This window comes from Falco naumanni, chromosome 1 (genome assembly GCF_017639655.2).
Source record: "Falco naumanni isolate bFalNau1 chromosome 1, bFalNau1.pat, whole genome shotgun sequence".
NCBI lineage: Eukaryota > Metazoa > Chordata > Aves > Falconiformes > Falconidae > Falco > Falco naumanni.
In genome coordinates, this window is record NC_054054.1 from 116,414,352 (window position 1) to 116,433,902 (window position 19,551).

Genomic DNA, 19,551 nt, shown 5'->3' on the forward strand with positions numbered 1-19,551 from the left:
TGGCTGCAGCTGGAATAGCTATTAACAAACATGCCTGGCTGCCAGAGTCTGCTCTCTGAGCCGTGAAACCTGATAAGGCTTGATCCACAGCCCTAATAAAAGGAATTTCCATACACAATTACTTCAGCTAGGTTTTAATCTTATAATAGTGTCTTTTGTTGAAAGGTCTGCAGATAGAAGACACCGGGTAATCCTCCAGCACCTCCTGGAGAAGGGATGCACACAGCGTTGTTGTGGCAGGATCACCTCGGGGAAGGCAGGAGTCAGGTGCAGCATGTCTTGTCTCTTCCCCCTGACCTCTTGCTTCTGATGCCCTCGGGAGCAATTGGACATGGATACGTGCGTAGGTTTAGCCTGGAGCTTACTGAGTCAGTGCACAGGAGGTGGAGAGTATGAGATGGTAAACAGAGTGGGAAAAGTTGGCAGGTTACATCCCAAAATACATCCCAAAAATAGTAGAGGAAGCCGTTCTGGTGTCCCAGGATGCTGGTAGCAGTAATGTGGGTAGATAACAATGTTTTTCCTTTGGCTATCAAGCTACGGGTGTCTTAGTGCTTGTCTTGGTTGAGAGCAAAACTTCTGTGTGTTCTTGTTCGTTTAGGAACCAGAAAGGAAGGGCTCGATGTGGTTCTAGTAACTGTATCTGTTAGCAAGCTGGCTGCGGTATGGTTACAGTCGTTACAGGATAAGGGTATTTTTTGGCAGATTCCATGTGGCAGCAGAGTGTTGCCGTCACGCTGTTAATTCAGAACTAGTTTGGGCTGATCACGATGAGTGTTTGGCCAGGTTTTGGAAAAAGTCGGAGGACTTGGTTGTTCAGTAGCGGTGAAGGTGAAGATGAACTGGTACTCGGTGTGGCTTAGGTCAGCGGAGACGCAGTCGGGGAGTGAGGCTGAAAGAAGGAAATAATCTGAAGAGCCTGGCACACAAAGCTCTGCATTGTATGTTTGGTAGGAAGAGAGATTTAATAAAGTACTTTAGTATAAAGTATAAGAAGTAATTGAGTTAGACTGAAGAGTGTTTTGTGAAGTGAGTGCTGACAGAAGAGTTAACCAACCAGGCCGTTGTTGCTTAGATGTCTTCTGTGGATCAGCCAGTCCTTTCTTCCAGCCTACTCCAGAGCTGAGTTAAGCCTATAGTTGTTTTTTTTTCCAAAACTGCTTTCCATCTAAAAGGGGTGGGGGGGTGGAAATTAATAGCAAAAATGGAATTCTTTTTAGCAGCTAACTTACAAATCTAAAAATCTGAATAAATAAATGGTGCAATGATCAAAAAATGTTACATTAACACTTTTTTATTACATTAACTGAGACACTTCAGTAACATGCCATTATCCTGGGGCTCTGGGGAGATTATGATTTTTCTATTTTTATCAGTTTTACTGTCCTACACCCTTTTGCCTCTGGTTCAGTTTGCATCAGCATTGCTGACATTTGGCTTTCCATTGAAGTCTGGCTGGGAGAATTTAAATCTTTGGAGCTTATCCTCTTGCTTTCTATCTTGTTGCCTGTTTACAGATACGCGTAGCCAGGAGAGAGCCGTTAGAAGTGGCAGTCCAAGGGAGCAAGGAGCTTGGCTCTCTTAGAGTTCATAGGGACCGAGCATTCAGCTTTCAGAAGGCATATTAGAAAACTGCAGTCTTTGCATCAAATTGGGGTGCTAGTTATAGAAAACGATGCAAAATTCATCTGTGTAACTGGTGATTGCTCACAGAGGGCTCTTACGTGACTGTTTCAGATTAAAGCTAGGTACAGAGATGCTGCTGCAAGGCTGGGTAGGTTAGGTTAGGTTAGCCTGCTCTATCAGACAGCAGGATTCATTTTCAAAGTTGTCTTGGGGCTGCCTGCATTGTTTGGGCTTTTTATGTTGGCTTTCTTGCTGAACTGGGCTCATAGTTAATGCTGAGTTGCGATTTCCATGACAAGTCCTCTTCTTGGAGATTTACAGCTCAGCTGCTTTAATTTGCCAGGCTAATGCTTTGGAATGCAGGTTGACAGTCCAGATGTGAAACTTTTCTCCTCGGAAAGAAAACAAAGGATTAAATGTGTTTTAAGAGGGTTTGAAAAAATAATTTAAGATTGAGGCCCAGAACCTAACATCTGAAGTCTTGAAATACTGCTGTTAGCTGGTGATGTGAAACTTTAAAATCTAGAGACTTGAAAGTGTGTCATCTTTGGCCAGGCTGCAGGTACCGTTTGGCTTTCGGTGCACCTGTGACTGCCCATATCAAATGCTTCTTAAGATTTTACAAAATGTCAAATAATCACATTATGCATCTTCATGCAATTAGCGCGGGTTAAAGGGTGGTTGGGGTATTGCTTCTGCTAAAACGCGCGTAGCAATGGGGGGACAACTGTGGGTGCTCACTTGGAAATGGCAGTGTTTCCCAGATATTTATTGGTAAAGATAGTAGCTCATGCTTTCTGATTTGACAAACTGACCCCTGCAATTTCATGAGGGGGCCTATAAATAGGATTATCCTTGTTTTCTGGGTATGTGGAGGAAGGGCCAGGTGGTGCAGGTCTGCTGCAGCGGCTGTTCACCATTGTCACCATTGCAGGGTGAAGGGTCTGACCAGAGTGCAGGGATTCTCTAAAGCATGACTGAATTGGAAAAGGGTATAATAGTGGTGTTTAATGTCCAAAACATTTTTTTTTTAGAGAAACATAATGGCCTCAGCCAAGCCATTGAATCTGATCCTTTGTGCTCGGGAAGATTCATACAATGCATCTATCAATTAATATCCGTTTGGGTTTCAGAATTATTTGGGTTGGAAATGATGCAGCAAGAGTTCATTGTCCTTTCAAAGAAAAGATGAAAACATCTATAACTTTCTCCAAGCCCATATGGGAAGAGCAGACATTAGGAGCCTGTACTACCAGATGTCTTAAAATTGAACTCCTAGTCTCACAAGTTAAAAAGGGCAGATCTTACAGGGCAGGTCTTTCTCAAGTTGCCTTGAGAAATATAATGAAGTAAAGGTGGCAGAGCTTTACATTGTGATTTGTTAAAACTGAGGTTGTAAAGTGATAAAGCTTGTGGTTTTTTATTTAGGACTAATAATCCAATTGGTGTTCTGATCAGATTTAGGAAGCCTCAGTAGACCTGCAATTTTGCAAGCAGAAGAGGCATGTTTTGTATATTCAGTTGATGTTTGTTTTTGTCAGAAGGATCTCTGCCTCTTTACCGTGTTGTAGAGAAACAGATGAGTACAAGTGCGCTAAGAAAAGGGTTTAACATATGACAAAAAAGGCTTTCATTTTTCCTAGTTAAAAATCAGGAAAAAAATAAAAACCCTAGGCTAAAAATGCCTTATGTAGTATCAGTGTATTTTTATTTTTTTTTAAGGTGGGATGTTGTAAGTTGAGTAATTAAACATAATGACTTTGAGAACGCACACACAGAGCTGGGATTTTTTGGCCTGTATGTATTCACATTCTTTCCCTTCTTTTTTTGGTGGTGGTGGGGAGTTTTTTTGGAAACAGCAGTTTGGCTAGAGAAAATGTTGTTTGATGTATGAACTCTTGCTGCTGCCGCAGTAAGGTAGCGTGCTGACTTGTTCCCATACATTTGAGAGCAATCAAACAGCTTCTGCAAACAGTTGCAGGAGAAGCACAATAAGCACTAGTAATCTCTTCAGTTTGATAAACCATGTATTTGTGTAGCTTGATAAAGTGGAAGCTTAAGGTTTCCTTCCTGTGCTGGAGTTTGTCACACTGGAATTCAGAACTCGTGCATCAAGATCAAACCAGTATTTAGCCACGGTCTTCAGAAGTGTCTTGCAGACACATTGCTTAGTGGCACTAAACCCTCAGCTTTGTGCAGCTTTTGCCAATTAATCACTTTTGGTCCTATCAACAAATGAACTGTAGAAAGGAGAAAATCATAGAGGAGTGGAGCAGCTGTATAAGGGCTCCCTCTGTATAACAGCCTTTCCTTGCTCTGCAAAAATCCACGGGCACAGAGCCACGCTAAACAGTAAGTGTTCAGCCACATCTGCAGAAAATCCATGGGAGGGCATGTGGAAAGTTGGCACAACTTTTGGTGGAAGGAAGTGGGAAGAAAGAAAATCATTAGCTAAGGCTAACCAGGATTTGTAGACTTGAGGTCGTCTTATCTGTGGAAGTTCTTCTTCCACCCCTTCTGTTGTTTTTAACCACTTCTCTGAGTAATCGGAACTTTTTCCATGACTGCAGAGTCGAAATGGAATATTTTGAGCCATCAATTCAAGAGTTTTTCTGTGCTTTTAGGCTGTTTCAGACTTCTGGGCAGGTAGGACACAAATAATTCCGGCAGTATCAGAGGAGTGCCTTCACTGCAATGCATCTGCTTCCTTGTGTTTGCTCAGCTCTAAACATGTTGTTAGATGATGTATTCCTCTTGCTAATTTAGTCAATTTACCATTGATTCCTGTTAGAGCTTGATGAAGTATGTCAGCTGGAGATTAGTCCCAGATGCCTGGGTTGACCTTAGCTTTATCAGCTGCTTTCAATACTGTAACCATGAAGCACTTGTAAGTTTTCTGGTTCCTCCCATGATTGATAGACCAATTCTAAAGTGGCTTTCCTCCTTTTTTGTGATCCAAGAGGATAATGCCATGCAGCTGTCCCCAGCATGATGCTCTTGTGGTGAATACTGTGATGCTCTGTTGGCTTATTACCAACCTGAACGTTTATTAAACTGGAAGTTGTGTTTTGCAGACTTGACATCTCACTAATACATGGTTCTGCATTTTCCTGTTCTCTACATATCTTGAGCAGAATTGATGCTCAGGTGAGACAGAGTTATTTTAGAAGTGGTTTAACTGTGGATGTATAAAGTGGAGAAGACTGGCAGTACCTGTTGGCTGGTAGAAATAAGCTTTTAGCATTTGGAAAAGGTGGTGGTTCGTGTTGAGTATGGTGTTGGTGAACTTGCCTGGAGTTCTTGTCAGCTCCTATGGGTATAAGGGACAGGCTGGTGAGGAAAATCTTTCCACCTGGCCTCATGGCCCCTTCTGGTGTGTTCCCAGCACGCTGTCACTGATCTTCATCACCTGGGTTTGGGTATGCTGGAGAGCATCTTCCCTAGGGCTGTACATGAAGATGGTTCAAAAGACTGTATGAAGGCCTAGCCCCCTCTGAGGCTAATGGAAGCCTTCCCATAGTTAGGAACAGTGGATTTTATTTTTTTTTAAACTAAATTTTGCATCTGCTGTTGCATGATGTTGGGGTTCTGCAGAGGTTCTTGATGAGGAGCTTGTGGTATTTGAGCTGCTCATTCCAGAGGCAGAGCATAGGGTTAAGTTGGTCTGCCCTGGGGAAAGGTGCTCATCACATTTCCAAAGTGCAATTTCATTTTTAAAAAAAGAAGAAACAAAACCCCCCCATCTTCCTTTGAAGGATGACGCTTAACGGTGAGGGATGAGCTCTACACTGTGTACCGCTCACCCTGAGAAACCCTCCGGAGCGTTGGCAGCTCACTGCTCCGTGTGCCTGTACCACCCGAGAGTGGCACTGCCCCTTCATCGAATGAACGGAACTGGAAGGAAAGAAATGCACCACTTAAGCTTGAATCGCTAAAGTCAGCATCACATCAGCACGTTGAGCTATAGTCCCTTTTTACCCCTCAAACTAGAGTCCCATCTAATATATTTTTGGTCTCCAGCTATGCAAGAACACTGCTGGTCATTTTTTCCAATTTTCCTTAATCTGCTTTGAAATAGAGAGCACTTAATCTCCAGTTGTTGAATAATTCTCAACTGTAGGGACCGTGGCAGCAATGAAGTGTTTCACTAACTTTTAAGCTTTTTAATGTGAAAAATGTGGGACATTCTCATGGATTGGAAATAGTGTTATAGTTAACACTTCAGGGATGGTTCGGTCCTGCTTTTTGGATTGAGTTTTCTTTAATTTGGGTAGGAATGAGTTTATACATCCTGCGCAGCCTGCTAGACATCTCAGGAATTTCAGTATTTCTTTCTTTGAAGGCATTCGCCATGGAGTGGGGCGATTCTGCTCAGCCTCGCTCCCAGCGAAGCCGAACAATTTGGTGATTTTTCTCCTGGGGACAAAATGACATTAGTCATTTATAATCATCGCTTTAAATCGCCTTAGAGCTGGGGCTGTCTCGTAGGCAGGTTTTGAGAAATGAGGGTTTTTTCTTTCGAAGGTGCTTGGGAAACTTCTGCCGGGACTCCCAAGTGACGGGGCCTTTGTCCGGGAGGAAGGAGCCGGCTCGGAGGGTTATCCATCAGCGTGCTGCGGCATCCTTCACAGCCCCAGTTCATCAAAGAGACGTTCACAGCCCCGTCTCGCTGGCTGGCCCGGGGTCGGGCGGTCGTGATGTATTGTTGGGCTGACGGATGGCATGCAAGCCGAGGGTGGATTTATGGAGAGCACCTCTTGTGAGTAAACCCTTAGTAGGCAATGCGCTGGCTTTTAGGAGAGTCCTCCCATAGATGCGTTAACTGTGGTTACTTTGAGTTGCAAAAATGGATGAGAATTGATTTTTATCTTGTGGCGGACAGGTGTATATCTGGGTCGAGATGGCTGTGACCCAAGTGGATGAGATGCTCTATTTTATTTTTTTTCTATGCAACTAAGGCCTCTTCTTTGGTACCCACACGGGTTACATTACGTTGCTGCGGTGGGTCCACTGTTCAAGTAGTGTAGAAGTGGTAATTGCCAAGTAGATCTTAAAGTGACAACAGCTGCATGGAGCATAACTTAGGTGGGTTTTTGTTTGTTTTTGGGGTTTTGTTTGGGTTTTTTTAATTATTATTTTTTAGAAATGGACTGGAAACCTCAACTTGCAGTGATTAGTAGCCAAATGATGTTTTATGGGGAATTCTTATACCTTCCCCTAGTGCAACTGATGTGTATTTGTAATTAAAGCTATTGATATCTATGGAAAAGTATTGCAATGCTGTACAGATTTTGGGGAAAAAGAGTTACCAAAAGAAAACGGGGGTGAGTATTGTGAAGAATACATGAAAGCAATATTTAAAAGTTCCTGCTTAGATTTTGGATAAAGGGAAAACAAGCAAATGTGGAGTCCAAAATAGCTTTTGTCTTTCCATTTTCTGGTATAAGTTTGCAGAAAGCAAACATATCGTAACAGGAAAAGTGTTTTGATTGGCAGGGTTTTGTTCTGTGAATGTAAGTAGGCTTCCAGTCTCTTAGTGCTCCAGGCTTTCCTAGAGATGCAGAATTTATGATTATTTTATCTATTAGCAGCATTTCCTTGCTTTCTCTCACACTGAAGTCTGTAGGAAAATAGTTTTGTGACATTGTCCCTGTGACTTGAAGATTTAGCTGGAAGTTTTGATAGACTGTCCTAAAAACCCCTGTTTGTGTTGCTAGAGTTGCTCAGATTTTGGATTTGAATAAAAATAAGTGGTGATTACCAGTACATGCTGTGGGCTTGGTGTGCCACTGTGAACAGGGTGCGCTGCATGGATAGCAACGTTGGCTTCAGTGAATGCTGTAAATTGGAGGCAACCCTCTAGAATTCTTACAAGAGGTATTTTTTTATATTAATGTCCATTTTATAACAGGTAACTGTGCTGGTCTGCTTGAAACATGGTAAATAAAAGGGAAGGTCATTTGTTGGGAGTAAAGGGGAGGAACAAATGACCTGGCTTTACACTGAAATGCTGCTAGTGGAGACTGTTATCTCCTTCCAGATAACTGGGAAAGGATACTCAAAATACTGTATCATGTGAATATAGTTATTGCCTGCCTTATATCACTGCGAGTTCTCAACACATCTGGACTGAGAATAGTTCCAGTAACATTAAAGCGTACTATTTTGGTTGGCACACTAATGCTGTGGTATATGCCAATTAGTAATGGCTCTTGGAAACAGGCTGCTTTAAAACTGTCCCTGAACTATTCCCCAGAGAAATTATTCAATTAAGTACAGCTAAAATTAATGTCCATGGGTTTTGTTCGAATAAAACAAAATAAGCAGCTGGAAAAGGGAAATACTCTTAGTGTGTGCTTTTAAAATAACAACTCTTAACTAATCACTGGGTTTGCTGGAATCGATACCGCTGTTTGTGTTCTCAGCGTTGCTCTTCAGGTGAGTGTTCGGATGAGGGCTGCCACAGCCCATGGCCTGGGACAGGTCTTTGTTACCACCACACGTTTTCAAGTCGCCATCTGCTGCCCCCGGACCTGCTTTCGAGAGGATGAAGTGTTCTGTGTTGCTCAGGGGTATCAAATTTGACCCAGGTATAATTTTAAATGTTCTGGGATGGATGAGTGAGGCTGCTTGGCTGCTGTGGCAGTGGTGGTCCTGGACATGTCCTCTTCGTCCTTGGAGCAGATGGCGAGGTTTTCTGTGCAGAACAAATTGCTGCCTCTTGTTTCAGCAAGTGTTAGCCTTAAGGATGCTGAAGGTTTGGTGAACCAGCGGGAAGGGGTTACACTGGAGGCATGGGCTGGTCCTTGGCTGCCTGAGCTGGGTGCTTGGGCTGCTCTTCACTTCCCGAAGGCCAGGCAGAGGTTGCAGGGCTCTGGAGCACCTTGTTCTTTGTGATCTGTGCATTTTTCACTGTTGGCAAGAACTTGTGGAACGAGGAGCGATCCTGGTCCTGAAGGAGTAGTTCCTGCGTGAGGATTGCTTGGGGTAGAGAGCTGGCATGGCCTGGAGCCCACAGGTTATGTTGGGAGAAGGAGGACCTGCTGCCACCATAGCTGATGCATCAGGTGGCCCAGGCTATTAACCCCAGCATGGAGGGTAGGCTGGAGCTGGTCACCGGCTGCGTGGGGGAGAAAAGCTGTCCTTCCCTGTCTGCTCTCCCGGACACAAAGCAAATCTGCCAGCTCCTGCCCTACTCTGCCTGGAGATCCTGCAGCCCAGCTGCTCTTCTCTTTGTCAGCAGAGCCATTGCCCAGCAAGGCAGAAATAGGGAAGGGTGAGCAACAGTGCTGTGCTGCCTGGACCCCAGCAGAGCTGCAGGGGAAGCAGCAGGACGCAAGGTCCCCTCTTGCCTGCCTGTAGCATTGGGACTGCTAGGTGCACATGGCACGTCACAGAACACGTTCCCAGCAGGAGGCCAGAAGAGGTCTTCTGAACCCAATTGTCTCCAAGGACCATTGAGCCTCCCATAAATTAGAAGAGCTGAGGAGTGAGAGACCTGAAACACAGAGGAATAAGTTGGTTTGCTCCCTTGGAGTAGTGATTTTGGGAGGTTTTGAATACTTTGATGAAGTTATGCCAAAGGAAAGATTAAACATCATCAGTTAAATTTGGGATGGTGGACAGAGGAATTTTGATCTTTGCTTGAAATGCAAAACTCATCATAGCAGAAAGTGTTGGTATCCTGGTGTCCAGAGCAGCACAGAGCTCAGATCAGCATGAACACCAGTGGAATTTTGATTATTACCTTGGAGCTGAGCAGTGAGAAGAAGCCCATGACTGCACTAAGGCGTTGCCTGTGGCACGGAGAGCTGCGCGCCTCGGAGAGGCTGCAAGAACCCGGCACGGCTAGCAGCGATGGAGAGAAATTAAGATTCTTTGCCTTTTTTTTTTTACTGTGTTTCTTTTCACTCTGCCTTGACATAACAGCTGGCACGTCGTGCTAAGGTTCTTTAGGTTTCTGATGTACTTCCATTAGTTGCAATCTTCATTTCATACCACTGGCATTTTGAACAATGCTTGCTTTCTTATTAACATGTAATTATGGGGGTTTGGACATATAGAGGTTGGCATTCAATATATGATTCATTTCTTTGGTATCTAGCTCTTCTCCTGAGGCACCAGAGACCTGAAAGAGGGAGGGGAAGGCCTGCTTGGCTTCTCCACAAAATTCCAGCCTTATTGTAATTTTTTTGCATAGCAGAAAACGTTATGGATTTCAGTTCTCTATATGTTTTTCTGAAGGCTGACTGCAATTTTCTGTGGACTCACAGTAGGGTATACTGTGAAGATACATTACTCATTGATAAATAATATTGGGTGATCTGTAAATCTAAATCCATGGAAAATCCAAACAATTCCAAGGAAATGTTTGGTCATCAATGCCGTTCTGCTAAACTGTGATCAAACCCCAGATTTGTTTCTCTCTGCTTGTGCTGTATTTCACGGGGCTGCTTTCACTTGGCTTTTGAGTTTCTTACTCCATGGACAGAATGAGTGTGACTCAAAGATAGAGTTGCCAGAACCAAATGAGGCTTTTTGTGTGTTTTAAATAAAACAAAAAAATCAATTAGTTTGAAGTCATGGAAAATGGAACTCTGGCTGTGCAAGAGCCTGTTCTACTTCATGGGAAGAGATACTCATCCTTTCTAGGGATTCCATGAGTTAATGAGAATGATTTAAAAAACAACCAAAACCCCCAAAAACCCCCAAACCAAACAAAGTGTGCCTTCAGAAAGATGGTGCACCTGTGTGGGGTATGGGTGGAAATAGGGAGACATAGGATGGAGAGGCAAGCAGGTAATTTTCCTGCTTTTGAGTGGAGAAAGAGTAGGAAAAATCCCACATGGTTTCCTGCAAAATAAATCGGAGTGTTCCATGAAATGGACCAGCTCTCCAGCTCTGCCACTGCCTGCCTTTCAGTCCCTTAATGAACCCCTTTGGGTTTCTCCATAATGACTTGTCATTCTCTCTCGTGAGCCCCTTGGTGGGAGAAGCAGCGTGGGGGACTCTGGGTTCGGTACCTGGGTGCGTGGGGCCCTGGTGATGAGCGCAGCAGCATCCCTAGCAGTTGGATAGGATCGTCTCCTTGGTGTCAGCATGCTGCGCTTCATCTTGTGACTTGTCATCTCATGAGTTATGCCTTTTTCAATTAAAACATGCAGCGTTGATGCATGCGCCGTTAACTCTGGCGTAGCTCGCTGCTGTTTAGTCCCTGCAGAGAAAGATGCAATATTTATTTTTCAATATTATTTTTCTTTATTATCTCATGATGTGTTTAATCTTTCGTTATTATCTCATGATGTAGCAGTTGGCTTACTCCTGTCTTCAGCGTTGCTGGAGCAGAGTGGGGCTGGGTGGGCACTGGCAGGGTCTTGGGGTCAGAAATGGAGGAAAGTTGAAGTGGCTGAATGGTCTGGGAGAGGGGCTTTTGCTCTCTGAAAACTTTTGGCCTTTTCATTTTGTTGTCAAAACTGAGTATTTTGTTTGCAAGCCGAAAGCTGGTTATTCACTTCAACCTGATCGGGGATGCGTTTCAGCACAAAGGGCATCATCAGGAGGTAAAACACTGAAGGTCCAGGCGTGCAGAGCGCTCTGGGATGTACTGTTTTTATCATCTGTCAAACGGTTTTCCAGTGGAAACCGTTCCCTTGGAAAATTTCTGACCAGCTGTAGAAAGAGTTGATGGCTGAGTTGACACAGAAGATGGGGCTGCCAGAGAAGTCCGATTTCAAACCCATAGGAAGCGTTGTTAGAAATGTCAACAGAGAAGTTGGGAATATGGGAAAGGCAGATGGTGCTTGTGATGGAGGACCTGTGGTCTCGGTGTTGCGCTGCTTGACAGGCCTGCGGGCAAATCCTGTGCCTGAAGCTTGCAGCCTTTTTGAGGAGGAATAGAGGAGAAAAGCAAAAGGATCCGTTTGGACACAGCAGACTGCTCCAGCACTTGGCTTGGGTTCAGCTCAGGGTTTGCTTTCCCATCCTGCGCAAGCCCTTGACACAAGAGACCAGCTGTAGCATGATGTATGGACTTGATCTTCAAGGTCTTTTCCAACCTAAACGATTCTATGATTCTTTGAGAGATGACTTACAGCCCTAACGTGTGGGATTCCTGTCTCACGGGAGGCTGTGAAATTATCCATGCCATGGCTGGAGAGAAGCAGAACCAGCCTTTTACAGAAGGCGTTGGTGTTTTTTAGGAATCAGAACAAACCTTTCTGATTTTCATGGTAGTGGCAAAGTCTTCAAAGGAAGGATGTGAAGAATGAGGTTTTTTCCCCTGAGGAATTCCTAGCATTACATATAATTTCTTCTGCTCGGTTTATCGTCTGTGTTCTATTGGTGTCCTTTGCATAAGTATTTTTCTAGCTATTAGCAGATGCTATTTTATTGATGTATATAAATATACCCTTAGCGCTGCTACCAGGTTGTTGTCCCGCTGCCATTTCAGGGAAGGTTTTTATGTTGGGGTGGTCGCTTTGAGCACGGTCCTGAACGCACACACGTGCACGTGGAATGGGCCCCAGAAATCGGTAGCAGCACGATGTGATGCTAGAGTGACTTCTAATGAACCGCGTAATTCAGAGATATTATAAAGATCATCTTTCTCAACCTTTAATGTATTGTTTGAGATTGTGAAGCCGAGCATGATAGAGCAAAGTGGAACGTGCTTATGATCCAGGGTTCAGGTGCTTCACTGTTCATTTTTCCATTTCAATAAAACTTCGAAAAGGACTATAACACTTAGTGCTCACATCTCTGAGTAGCCTTCTGTTGATCTGGGTCAATCAATGGATTCTTGATTCTTTAAAGTTGGCTGTAGGCATTGGTAGTGCTGCAGCTTGCTCTGACCAGTGAAGCAATTCAATGAACAATTATTATTTTTTTTAAAATGCTTTATGTTTGGCTGCAGCTTTAGAAGCTTTAATTTTCTGGCTGTGATAGCTGATGCAGTGACAACTTCATGTCTGATAGGTGGTTTTTGTGTTTGTTTTCATGGGCAAAAATGTTTCAAGTTTAATGCAAAATATTTACAAAATGGAAGTGTTTTGGTTTTTTTAAAAAAATAAAGTAGCTTTTCCTTACTTTGCTTTTGCTTTCAGCAGTAAACACCCCTCTCCTCCCCAGGAGGTAGGATTAATGTTGGAACTGGAGAGGGCTGGCTGGCTGTAGGGCCGCTGTTCCCACTCTCCTGCCTCTTCCGCAAGGATGTTTCTTCAACCTCTTCTTGCTCTGCATTGCTCCAGAACGTGTTGCCTAAGATCAGAGACTGCTACTGTGGGTTTTTTAACAGAAAAAAGGTCAAATATTTCAGAATATATCAACCTGCGTTTTTCCCTGTCATCTGCTTGCTTCGCTGCTTCCTCATTGTGCATTTTCTTTGCTTGTAAATCCCGGTTCCCTGGAGGGCTGCCCGTGCCCTCTCCATCGCTGGTCCCGTAACCAGAGGAGCAAGGGCAGGGCTGCAGACAGGCTTGTGCCCACAAAATTAAGACCTTCCACCACTTTTGTCCTGGGTTAAGGTATGCATGTATTGATACCAAATCTGTAAAGCCCACCATGATTTTTGCTGTCTGATATATACGAGGCTTCTGCAGAAATCCTGCCTTTTTGAGGGCTCCAGCCCAAATTTTACAGCTTTGATCACCAGGAAACTTCCTCACTGACAGAGACAGGTTTGTGTTTCGCTGCTGCAGCCTTGCAGGAATGGGGTGAGGAGAACTAGTGATGCCCACGCACCTACCTCTGCCTTCTTTATAGAAACCTGCCACTTTTGTGCTTGGTCTAGTTGGCTGTCTTGTCTGCTGGTGAGTTCAAAGCCAATGTGCCTGCCTGGCTGGTGGCTGTGACCCTAGCAAAGGGACACACGTGCAGGGCTGCGACACTGGTTTTCAAGCAGAAGTCCCTGCTGATAGAGGAGATCTTGTCTGAGCTAGTCCCCAACAGATGAGCAACCTTCAAACCTCTCCCACTTCAGCTGGGCTTAAATTACTCAGATTTTAATACTAGGGTTTTGCAGTAGGTTTTATCTTCTGCTTCAAGATCCTGCTTCACTGAAAAAAGACCTTGGCTAAATTTGTGTTACCGGTTTAGATGCGGTTTGCAGTGCAGTGTTACAGAAATGTCCTCTGTAAGGTCACTGGCAGCCCTTCAGCAGTCTGCCTGCTTTTCCCGTCTGCTCCCTCACAACGGGAGAACCTCCCTCCTTCCTCTTTTTCAAGTTCCTATTATATTATTTTTTTTAACTTGCTCCTTGCATAGTCAGATAACTGGGAGGTGGTAGAAAATATTTTGCCCTGGATGTAGTTGCTGGCTTGAAGAGCAAAGAGGGTTGCAGGTGGGTCATGTGTCGGGAGAGGTGGTCCTCAGGACCCTACCGAGAGTTGTGGATGCTGTAAAGGCTTTCTTAGCTATTGAGTTCGTTTCCTCTGGCAGCAGCTCTGCCTGCCTTTAGCAATTCATTACTAGTTTTCAGCTCTGCCTGATACAGCTTGTATTTCTATGGTGTTTCCTTTGCTTTAGAGTGGGGAGAAATTCTTTGATTTACATGAAGGTCAAGAGCTGCTCTGAAACAGTGTCACTGCAACAGCGGGTGGGTGTTTCTCCGCAGGGTGATGGTGGTTGTAAGGGCACACTGGGCTTCTGCTTCAGCTGGTGATGGGGTAGGAACCTCCCTGTGCTTTCTCCCCATGCCAGCCCCAGCGCAGATGCAGAGAGAGACCGTGCTCAGACCTCCTGGTTGTGCCATGAGCACCCCAACGCTTCTCCTGGTCCTAACTGCACGTTACATCAAAGGACTGGCGGCTTGTTGAGCTTTGGGCTGTGTGCTCGGTGAAGCAGCCTGCTCCCCTGAAACCTGGCTGTATCAGGGGACATACAGATACGGAGAAATGCTGCTCCCAAGCTGCACAGTGCAGGTCTCTGGCTCAGAAATGGCTCTTGCTGGTTGGCCTGATGGGGAATGGCTTGTGCAGGGGATGGGAAAGGAGAGGCTCTAGACATAATCCTAATGGCAATGCCTTGGGCTTTGAAATCATGACAGAAAATTTTCCTGCTCATATTTGTTCTCACTTAGTTACAGCTTGTTCACCAGGATGTTTTTCAAGGAGGGTCTGGTCAGCGTTGGCAAAGGAAAGTCTCTTATTTCCCAAGCATGCTTATCACTTTGTCCTTGACAACAATGGGAACTTTCGGCACTTTTTTTTCCGTTTAAAGGCAAACATGAGAGAGCTTGCCTTTGCAGGCAGCATTGTGCTGGTTTTCCTGTGTGCTGAATCACGCAAGACAGATAAAGTTTCCCCAAAATGTTGTTGGCTTAGCAGATGTTAGACCTGGGAAAGTTGAGTGGGAGGGGGAGGAGAATGAATATCTGAACTACAAACTGAACAAATCTTGCAGTTCACATAAAATACCTGCCATCACTTGGGAAAATGTGTTGTGGTGTGGAATGAACAGTAAAATCTTGAGTATTATAAACAGCTTCACAAATACGGAGGGTTTGTCTGTGGAATAGAGCAGTGTTGGTGGGGCGATGCTGCTTAACCACAGGAGTGGCGAATGGTTTAGACCTATAGGATAAAACGGAGGCTGCACACACAGAGAAGCAGTTGTTTGCCCTCTGCCCCCCCTTCATGTGAATACCTAGATGGTTTAGGCAGTGGGACACGAATCAGGAACTCATGTTTTAAGAAAGATATGTAATTTCAAAGTACAAGGTTTTTTAGATGCTGGTATCATTTTACATAGTGATTCGCTGGAGATGATAGAGTGCTTGAGGGGCGGACTTATAAGCATGCATTAGAGGGATGATGCTTAAATCTCCCAACTCCCTGGGACAGTAAAACCTCTGTGCTACATACGCCTTTTGAAAATCTCCTTTGTATCTTCAGAACTTTGACTGTTTTATGTTTGGTTTTTTGTTTTCCATATGTACGACCAAACTGCTTGTATCGCTGTATCTAGATACAGTGCTTGTTACTTGGTAAGATCAGAGGACATCAACACCCTGCATAACTATCTTTTGCTGTAGGATGGTGAATTGAGGAAACCGTTCCCTTTCAAGTGCTGGTACAAAAGCGGTGGCCAGCAAAGCTGTACAGGTGTCTTGAGAAGCTGCAAGAACTCGCGTGACATATTGGCACTACCCTTGTAAGCACAAGGTTTTGTTCTGGTGTCACACGGAATTTTTGGAAGCCCAAGGAATGCTCTCTTTAGTGTCATCCCCTTTTTTCCTAGTAGAGATATTTGGGAAATCTCTTGTTTGAAGGAATACAGTCAAAGCAATAAAGGCTAATTAATAAGGGCACTGTCCTGTTGATAGGCCTCAACCAGCTTGCAAATATTCAGCATTGTGGTGCATAATGGAATATTAGTGTGTCTTGCTAACTGAACACTGTGCACTTTAACTTCTGTTTTGCTTACACTCCATTAAACCTGGATGTTTCCCCAGCACAGAGATGCAGCGCTAGGATCTGCCGGGGTACAAATGAGTTGAGAGTGCAGCACCCACCAGCTGGCACGGCTGCTGTCCCCCACCTGATCTCAGAAGGCAGGCTGGATTTATTAAGACAGCAGTCAATAGTGGGGAAAGTGCTAGAAGTGTAACCAGAGCAAGATGCTTTGCAATAGCATTCAAGTTTTGGCTGCTGTCCTCCTCCTGATTTATCACACACAAAAAAAGCCATTCCTACCTGCAGAGTTGAAAGCAACTCTAATGTGATGTATTCATGCACCCAGCACGAAGCACTGGCTGTGTATTTCAAGAAAATTAGAGCGTAACAGTCAGCAAGAAGGAAATCTGGTGCCTGAATATGGCTTTTTATTTTCAGTGTTAAAAAAAACCCACCCCATCAACCACTCTTGGTGTAAGCCTTGTACCTGGTCTGATTTCTGTGGCAAAATTGAAGTCATCAGTTGCTTGAGGTTGAGGGTGGGTTGGCTTGAAATTTTCCATTCCCCTCTACTAAAAATAGATGTAGGAGAAATTTTGCTCACTTTCCTTTTCCCAGAGGATCATCTGGGCTGCAAGCAGAGCTGTCATCTGTACATCTCAGTAATTGAACCAAGGCAGGACTTTGACTGTATCCTCTGTGGTTGCGTGGTTGGGACCACACCAAACACTCTCAAAAGCATTTATATAGATGGTGATTCTGGATGTCTTAATGACTATGTAATGGCTAAGTGTTGAGATGCTGTCCCTGTTCCCCTGAGATCCCTGTTCCAGCAACTGAAATTTCAGATTTTCTATAACATATGTGCTAATTCTCTTTGTTTGGCTAGTGTTTTGTGGCTGCCATCATGTTATACTCTGTGCCTAACTAGACTGATGCTGCTGTTTCAGGCTGGTTTTTTCCTCAGTTCTTGCAGTGGAGTGCACAGAGTCTGAACTTGGAAATCTCTTGCATAGTGTTTCCCAGGATTTGGACCCTTGCATGTGGCACGCTGGTCTGTTGTCCTGGAAGACAGAAGGATGCAGCTGGTTTCCATTTTGGAGCCTCCAGCAGTTGCGTGCTTGTTGAGCGGTGATGCTGCAGGGCTCAGAGATTAATGCTCGTGTTTCCTTTTCCCCAGAGATCATCGATGACCTCACTAACCTGGTTGAAAACACAGACGACAAGCTTCGCAACCAGACGCGGCATGTGAAGATGGTGGACAAGAAATCAACGTCCTGTGGTAGGAAATGGCTTGAGCACAAATCCTGCCCTGCTATTAAATGGCGAGAAAGTAGCTTAGCGCTCGGAGGCTGTGCACAGTGCACTCCCACCGAGTACAACTTCTTTTAAAAGCTAGAGAAGCCCACCTCTCCAGACTTCTTCAGCTGATGTTGCAGGTTTGGCTCACTGTGCTTGCTGCGTGTTGATACAGTTAATTTCCTTAAGCTATTTGACTTCAGCATTGCACAATCTTCTGATTGGAAATTGTAAAACTGTATGAAATTAGAGCAGTACGTGTTAATGAGGTTTAAAAATCTTGCTAGCTACCAGCTCTCACAAACCGGTCACAGCGGGGAGTGATGCCACAGGGGTGTTTCTGGTGGTGTCCTGCAGGAATGTGTTCTCAACCCAGTGGCATTCAGAGCCTGCCAGACATGAAATCCTTGCTGGCGACTCCTCGAGCTATGTGCAAGCTGGTAAAGCTGAACTGATCTCTCTTTCCATACAGCCAAAGAGAAGTTACTCATCTCAAACGGGCGAATGCAGGTTTCCTCTCTAGGTTGAAGAGCTGGGGGTTTGATTGCAATGGCCGTGGGAGGAGGCTGGGGGTGATGACAGAGCATGTCTTTATGTTGGGAGGATGAGTGACTGTGGGGTGAAGGCCACGGGGAGGTGATGGTGGTAAGACACTTCTGGAAGTAACATGTCTGGTTTTGGTGTCCGTGGTTCGTTTTTGCTGTACTAGGAGACTCAAAATGCTAACGGGGATAATTTACGCTCTGTAGAAATTTGACTTATAGCCAGAAGTTAATGAAATTTGGCTTACATAGTTTAATAAAGATGAAGTAGAGAGCTGACTTGGTCACAGATCTGTTTCTGGCTGGTGGGGAGATTTTATTCTGTAGAGTGATGCTTTAGTAGCAAAAGCTACTGAGCTTAGACTGGCAATGAGGCATTTTTCAAGCACTGACGACGTATTTCGGGGATTTTAGTTCTCTATTAGCGATAACTTTTTGAAAGCTTGGTTGTTACAGGCTGATGAGATTCTATGGCTTCTTCTGGAGGTTAAAGTTGACTTGTCAGAGGCGTTTGTCTCCAGTTTCTCTCGTACCAGATACAGATAGAATTAAAGGCGTGACTGTAGAGTTCATGACTGACTTTATTTTAGATCTTTAATGTTGATGCAAGATGGAGTTAATCTAAAAATAATTGCACTTGAATGATGCTGAGTACCCCGTGTGCCTTCGGAGTCTCTCCTTAATTTCTGTGGTTTTGTTTTCTGCACGAGTACAGGGCAGTGTGACGCGAAATGTCTGCGCAGGGCAGGCAGTGAATCCCATTTCACATGGGACAGCTTCTCCCTCCTTAGGTATTTCTCCCTCCTTTTTAGGTTCCTCACGCAAATGCAGCCCCCGGACGAAGTTGCTGGATAACGAGCCTGTCTCTTTAACTCTGCAGCCCATGCTGGCTGAGCTGGGGAATTTGAGAGGAGGAGGAGGAGGGTGGGAGAGGCTGAGGCTGGGAGGATCCTGGACTGGATTCCTTGGGGGTGACCTCTCTCACCCTTTGCACATCGATAAACATTTTTCTGCAAGGGGTGGTGAGAAGCACTGCCTCTCACTGCCTGTTCCCTCTGCTCCAATAGGTCTTCCTGTGTTTGCATAACAATTTGGGCATATGTAAACACTGTATTGCCTCAGATAGCTGTTTTATTCTGCCTGAGCACGAGTTTTAGAGCAATCGTGCTGGAAGACGCAGGCTTTCATGGCATTCTTCCCATCCCTTTTCCACCCTTATCCCTGGCGCTGAAAGTTAACTAGTGTATTAAGATCAGAAGAACCCTCCGTGTAAGTACAATTATTCCTTGAACAAAGCCAAGCAGCAGGAAAGCTGGCACCTGCTAGGTAATTTTTTCAAAGCGCTTTTTCCCCCTGCTCTCCAACGTTTCACTTAAATTGATAACATCTTCAGTAAATCTTTGGTTTCGGTGTGTTACTTTGGATTTAAACCGGTGTGAAGTGCTCAGTCTTCCCCTTTGCCCACCCCTTCCCTCCCCGGGATGCAGATGTTTGCTTGGACCCAGTCTCTGCACTGTTCCAGCATGTGCCCGTTCCTGTGTTTTTTGCCTCACTTTTGAAATCATAATGTCTTCTTATTTTTCTGATGAGTGCCTGTACTGGAACCACTGGCTGTGGATACAAGCGGAGCAGCCTGGCATGGATAGTGGAATAATCACCCTTTTATGAGCAAGAATGTAACGCATTAATGGGTG

General features: G+C 44.7%; 1 protein-coding gene across 4 annotated transcripts in view; it reads left to right on the forward strand.

Moving 5' to 3' along the window:
- The window catches only part of STX8 (syntaxin 8), a 104,547-nt gene that overhangs the window by 47,503 nt on the left and 37,493 nt on the right, over window positions 1-19,551 (forward strand). For 2 of the 4 annotated variants that reach the window (XM_040580416.1, XM_040580398.1), the window contains exon 7: window positions 17,197-17,298. In XM_040580416.1, the coding sequence (XP_040436350.1) occupies window positions 17,197-17,298 (102 nt within the window). Of the gene's footprint in view, window positions 1-17,196; window positions 17,299-17,672; window positions 17,677-17,880; window positions 17,939-18,669; window positions 18,983-19,551 lie in introns of those variants that run through there. The other 2 variants (XM_040580409.1, XM_040580389.1) reach the window with 2 other exon arrangements.